Source organism: Trachymyrmex cornetzi, unplaced genomic scaffold (assembly GCF_001594075.2).
Source record: "Trachymyrmex cornetzi isolate Tcor2-1 unplaced genomic scaffold, Tcor1.1 scaffold151, whole genome shotgun sequence".
Lineage (NCBI taxonomy): Eukaryota > Metazoa > Arthropoda > Insecta > Hymenoptera > Formicidae > Trachymyrmex > Trachymyrmex cornetzi.
The window spans coordinates 63,112-70,275 of NW_017296102.1; the positions used below are offsets into that span (position 1 = coordinate 63,112).

The 7,164-nt window shown below is 34.3% G+C and overlaps 1 protein-coding gene across 1 annotated transcript in view; it reads right to left on the reverse strand.

Moving 5' to 3' along the window:
* LOC108758117 (protein FAM60A) overlaps positions 1-7,164 on the reverse strand; it is an 11,691-nt gene that overhangs the window by 2,092 nt on the left and 2,435 nt on the right. The window contains exons 2-3 of the mRNA XM_018502908.1: positions 1,274-1,376; positions 807-960 (exon numbers count right to left, since the gene is read on the reverse strand). Of these exons, the coding sequence (XP_018358410.1) occupies positions 807-960; positions 1,274-1,347 (228 nt within the window). The 5' untranslated portion in view covers positions 1,348-1,376. The remainder of the gene's footprint in view (positions 1-806; positions 961-1,273; positions 1,377-7,164) is intronic.

The following is a 7,164-nucleotide window of genomic DNA, read 5'->3' on the forward strand; positions in this document are numbered from 1 at the left end:
TGGGACCAGCTCGGCGTAGTGTATTATGAGCTGTTAAAACCGACTGAAACAATCACAGGTGATCGGCATCGAACGCAATTGATGCGTTTGAGCCGAGCATTGAAAGACAAACAGCCGCAATACAACGAGAAACACGATAAAGTGATTTTGCAGCATGACAATGCTTGACCCCATGTTGCGAAAGTGGTCAAGATATACTTGGAAACGTTGAAATGGGAAGTCCTACCCCACCTGCCGTATTCTCCAGACGTTGCTCCCTCGACTATCACTTGTTTCGATCAATGGCACACGGCCTTGCTGACCAGCACTTCCGATCTTATGAAGAAGTAAAAAATTGGATCGCCTCAAAAGATGACCAGTTTTTTCGACGCGGGATTCGTACGCTGCCCGAAAGATGGGAGAAAGTAGTGGCCAGCGATGGACAATACTTTGAATCATAAATGTATAACCAGTTTTTTACAATAAAGCCTCGAATTTCGGAAAAAAAAACGGCGGAAGCAAAGTTGTACACCTAATATAATTAAAAATATCAAATATATTAGATATTTTAGTGTTACAGTAATCACCTGTCAAGCTAAACATTCAATATCTTGCAATTGTCACAAAAAGTAGTCTTATAACTTTTTCTTTCTCTCTCTCTCTCATAAAGTAGATAAATATTTGTTTCGATTGTAATTAAGACCAAGAATCAAAATTCAATCAAAAGAATCGGAATGTAATTTAATAAATAGTGATATTTATATTATACTAGCAAGATATTAAAATTTAAATAATAAAAATAAGATTATCACTCAACAGATACTAACATGTCTCCAATTGCGATCATTTCCTGGAGGCAACTTCTTAAATCTCTTTACTAGAAGCACACATGCATTACATATCTCTCCGCTGCGTCTCTCATCGAGTTGAAAACATAGCATAAAATCATCTTCATACTTTTTACTATCTGTGAATCTCGAACTGTAAAAAGATTTATAAACATTTATTAAAACAATATAAAAAATATAATATAATTGTATACATCTATATAACAAAATATGTGTAATGTCATCAATATGTTATGAATTAATATCATGACATTAATTCCTACTAAATAACATTTATATCATTAAAATTTTAATGTCAATATACATTGTAATATTAATTTAACTTAAAATAATATTAATTTAAAATAAGAATTAAAAATTATACAATACATATATATATATATTTAGATTTTATTTGTGTTGTATGAGATATATACACATATGTAAATATTTAGATATATTTTTACCTGCTAGATTTAGCTTTGCAAATGCAACAGCCTGTACTAGATCGATACACCTTTGGTTTGTGAAAACTGAACATCCTGCTCACTGTGTACGTCACTATCGTTTCTGTAATTTAATAGATAGGTTTACGTTATAACAAAATTTCATATTAATAGAAATTTATAAAATTTACATCTTTATAATTTTACACTTTTTTATATTTCACATACAAAAATAATTGCATTTGTCATTTTATAAATTTTTATTATTCTGTAAATACAATGTATATGTATTATTAAGCAACACATACACACACAGAAAGAGAGCATTCATAACTGCATAAAAATTGTATTAAAAACTGCATAAATTGTATAAAAATTGTATTTTCGAGACTCAAAATATTTAAGACACTAAAATTTTTTAAACATAGCGTACAAAAATTAAAATATATGCATAAAGTGTAAAATAACTCACAGAAATATAATTTGTATAAATTTTACAACAAAAATGTTTCAAAAAATTAAAAATAATTTTAAAATACACAAGTTGTGCGAATCATGGAAATCGAGGTTTAACGTAATTTTTAAACGTGAAATATCGTTATGAAAAAATATCACCCGGTATAACATGGACGCCATGAAATTGCAGTAAATGTAAAGTTAAGATGGACAGACTTGAAGCATGTGACAAATGGTATTCGACAAATTACATAAAATTATAAACTGTATAAAGATAAGTTGAAAGAATGTTTAGAAGATATACGTAGGTCTTCATAAAAATCAAAATTTCTCGTAAAATATTAATAGATTGTAACATATTTTATACGATCAAATGAATATCATGAAGTTGCGCGGTATGCTAAATTAAAGATCTGTTTTCTGTGGCTGAACTAGTGTACACTTTTGGAACTTAAAGTGAAATAGATATACGTTTGATATTTGTCGAAAGCGAGAAAGAGAATTCTAGACTGTTCTAGCAGAAAAAGAAAACAGACGATAAGATTGATACTTGGAAGTGGACATGCCTGAAGTTCACAAAGTAACACAGATGTAGATAAGATGTTCAAAAAGTATGGTTGTCGTGAAAGTAACATCAAATATATGTCACGATGATCGCTGATTTTATCGAGCACGTTCGCTACCACCTTCATGTTTTATCGAAGAATCACAAGAATCGAGATTCGAAGATCTCGAAATTAATGGAAGCTACGACGAAAAACACTGTTGCCAAATGTATTAAAAAGCAGTGACGGACACTTAATCTTTCTTTTACGAAATTGAGACGTCTCTCTCTCTCTCTCTCACTCTTTCAGCGACTTTTCACTTTTCTAACGTCCCTTTTTCTCAATTGACACGACGAATGTTCGGAGTGAAATGCACTGTCGTCAAATGTGTCAAAAGTGACGCCGTTTCCAATTCGGCCGCTTGCCTTCCCAAAATGGATCTCCGTCCCTGCGGGACACGGCGCTCCTTGATCCTCCGGTTTCTCAGAGCCGACACCGTGGGTGTCGGAACCAAAACAAACGAAAAAGGAAGCGCTATCGACAGAGGTGATATCAGTACAACGCTGATAATTAGGTACAAGCCGCTTGTTCTTTCAAAATGGAAGAGAAAATCCGGTCTCCCACTCTTTCTCCTTCGACAGAGCTCGCTCGAACTGACTTGAATGCCCGCTCCTTTCCCCGATTATTCGCGATTTTGATCACGGCGATCTTCGCGCGCGCGCGCGTTCTTGAAAGGAATCGCAACGGCGGCGCACGTTCGCGACAATGTTCAGATGGTTCGGACCAGACGTGACGCGTGTACGGTGGTGTACGGCGACGTGCAAGAAGCGTGGCTACGCTACTCTACGCTCTACGCGCGCGCCGGGAAGCGTCACTAAGCGGCGTGCGCATGCGCATGCGCATACCTTCTCCCTCCCCCCCCCACTCCGATTTTCTGTCGCGTGCTCAGTGTTTCGTCGTCAAACATCTTCTCATCCTTCCCCGTATCCCGTGTGTAAGTAAAGTCCTCTTCGATGCCCATGCGCGAGTCGAACTTCGTTTAACTTCGCTCCGCGCCGAATTCTCTCTTCTTCTCTTCCCTTCCTCCCGTATCGCTTCCTCATTCTGAATGGTCTCACCATTCTCTGGATTTGGTTTATCACGGTGATCCCCTCGCATGAGACAAACTTCATTTCGTTCAAGCCACGCGATTAAAGTACGTTTAATTTGATAAAATGAAGTTATCTTTTCTACCAACTTCACTTCACACGTTTTCACAGTGTTTAATTGAATGCAAATCTGGAAGGAATTTTTCTTGTTCGTATTTCATTGTAAATATCGATTTATCTAATATCAGGCTTCTAGAATGTAATAAATTATTATCATTAGACGTAAATTTCATTCAACATCCATTGGTTTCATTTATCACAATAATCCCCCTCGCATGAGACAAACTTTATTTCGTTCAAATTGCGATTGAAGTAAACTTAATTAATTTAAGGTGGTTTTTTAGTAAAGTTCGAAAATTTGGAGTGCCTCACCAGAGCCCACCCACAATTACAAATGCATAATTTGAATAAAATATTAAAACTACGTGTATATCTTAATGAAATAGTATGGAACGTATGATAGTAAATCAAGAGCTGAATCTTCATCGAACGAAAACAAGATGAGATTATATTACTTCTCGAGGTTAAATTTATATGTAAGTTTATGCACGTAAAATATCTTTCTAGAATGGCCGTTGACCTATTTTTTGTGACCATTAAAATCGTAATCTTTTAAACTATTATAATCTCGATTTCAGAGAAAAGTCTACGGTAAGATTTGTGTGCAGTTAATCAAAGAAGCGTCTGCGAGCCTTATCTGGAACTTGCACTACACTAGATCAGTGCATACTAAAAGCTGCTTTACATGACATTAGCAAAGTTAAACGTAAAAGTATGTAAATATTTTAATCAATTAACTATCTACTAATGATATTGTCACGTTATTTAACAAAATATATGTGTATCATTTCATTGTCAAAGTTGATTATATTGTATCACTGAGATATTTCATATAAAGCAGCTTTTAATATGCACTGATCCAGTGTAGTTCGAGTGTTCGAATTCACCACAAGTTATACGTGAAGGTTACATTTTCAACATTTTTCTCTCTCTTATTTCATCGTTAATCTACCGTAGAATTTTGCACACGTAAATTTCGGTTACTTCAACTTCATTATATAAAAAAATTAGACATTTTTATGGTAATTCGATTTAGTAAAGAACCACCTTAATAAAATAAAGTTATCATTTCTGTGTATCAAACTTTGCATGCAGAGTGTGAAGTTGGATGCAAATTTGGAAAGAATCTTGCCCGTTCATTATAAATGTTTCGTCATAAATTTCAGTGACCAACTTTTTAGGATATGTCTCTTATTATTTTCATATTTAAAAGAGAGATAATTCATAATCATGTCCTTAATTTGGGGCAAAATTTGGGACGCGTTGTAAAGTGGAATGGAAGTTAAAATTTGGTCTGTGTCCCTCATAATAATTTGGAGAGCGTTTGGTCCATCGTAAATATCAATTTAACTAATATTATGCTCCTGGAAACTAGTAAATAATCATTAAACACGTGAACGTTTTATTTAAAATCTGTATTTATATATATTGACAATTCAGCAGTTACTATACTTCTTTTCGAATAGACTTTCTATCAGAAATCTTCCAGCATCGTCATTTGAGGGGAGTATCGATGATGATCGGATTGCGTATGTACATATGAACATACATACAGAAACATTTTCTTAATCATTCTTGGCGAGTTGTGCAAAGTAATTCGTTCATTCTTATTCGTCTCATGTAGATATTCGTCAGGCAATTTTCTGGCTCTCGCGAGATCTTGTTTACCGAATTTCAAAAGCGGGTCAACAACGTCACCGAGCGGTCAGCCAATGGACGTGGAGGCCGAGCGGAGGTTGTGCCTGAATCCGTGATCTCGATTGGCTGACGACGAGCGAGCAAGAGAGACGGTGTTATGCACTCGCTGAAAACTCGTTTTCCTTCGGTTCTCGACTACGTGCACGTGCACTCGTTCACATATATATCCCTCGCTAACGAAACACTTTCGAACAACAAGGTTAGAGCATCGAGGGAACACCCCGCAAATGTATAATGGAATAATTTATTTCTCATAATCAAATTTCTTTCCAATATGTATGGATCTTTCAAACGTGGTTTCATTAATGTCAATTTTTTACAAGTACAAATAACTTTACTCGTTATTAATCTAAAATTCTTCTTGTAAAATCTTGATAGATTTAATTTCAAGTCTACAAAAATACCAATTTGCCTGTTAGAAGAGAAAAAACAGCAATTGTCCAAATGAACAGAGAGAGCATATAAAAATTTTGTATAAATTCACTCACTTTAACAATGAGAAAAAAATGCACATTCTTCTGAAAACTTCCATGTATTTTCGATCGTTAAGAAGGTTAACATCGATTTCTCGAAGGCCAAGTGGTACCGATGCAATTAATACTGCAACATATCTCATTGACATTGTAAGATAAGACAAACACAAGAGCTAATAGTTGATAGCTGCATTCTATCGGTTGTTTACTCCAGTCTCAAATTCATAATTATGTTTTCCAGATGTTGGCTGCTACATTTATTTAAGACAATGACATATTAGTAATTTTTTAGTTCTTCAATGACGGCCCAGTTCAATTTCACTATTTCCATTTATTGCATTGGTGTTCATTATACGATGCTTCTTGTATCGCAGACAATTCCACGAGAATCCAAGTTTCGTCAATCTCCGAGTTCGAAGTTTCTGTTACACGACAAATTTCGTCGAGAAGAAATATAGAGATCGTGCAAATATATTTAAAATATAAAAAAAGAGACAGCGTTATTTCGAGAACGCGCCTCGCCTCGCATAATAATCCGCACGTTGCACTCTGTTTTGTGCTTTGTGCTATTTTTAGCCCATCCGTGTTTTGTCGACGCCACCGCTGTTTTCTACATTGCGCTCATCTCTTTCTTGCTCATCCTTTTGCTTTTACCGATTTGCCTTTGCTGATTTGCGTTCTGTTATGTGTTCTATTACAAGCCCTTGTATCGCATTAACCTTGGAAAATTCTTTCGACTCACAGATCGATTCGCCGAAGTTTTAGTACAGGTTGTAACGTTTATGAAGAATGAAACTCGAAAGTGTGTCCACATGTGTATCAAGGTCGATCCTTTGTACTCGTAATCATTAATTAGTCATCATTAATTAATTAATTGGGGGAATTGCGACACTGGACGACTTGCGAAATATCCGCAATTTTCTTTCTCTTTCCATACAGGAAATTAGAACTAGAAATATAAAATAAAACTTAAAAGACAAGAATGACCGTAAATAAAATATCTATTCATCTTTTTTATTATACCGAGAATGATCCAAATGATGTATAATTTATTTATGTATTGTTATATATATATATTACACAAATATTCTGTGTTGGTTTATATTGAGTTTCTTATTTTGAGGGATATATTTTTGAAAAGAATGATATATATTACGTCCCGAAAAGAGCACGTGCATATAAAGGAAAACTCAATCTTATCATTTCAACTCAATCTTATCGTTTCAACTCAATCGAAAAAAATTATAAATTATAATAAAGTTCAATGATCTCTGAATCTGATTTATTCAGATGTGTTTATTTTCAGAAGCATCATAAATCAAGAAATCATAAAAAGTACAAAATGAGCAGTTCTTTTACTCCGATTAAATTAAGATCAAATCTGCGAGTTCGGATGTTTTTAAACAAAATCGACGATACATTTAATTTGTAGTTTTCAGGGTTGGATAGTGCCAAGTTAAAAAGCTAAAAGTTAAGTTAAAAAGTTGAAAAATTAAATAATTTTAACTTAACTTAGTTACATTTTAGACTCT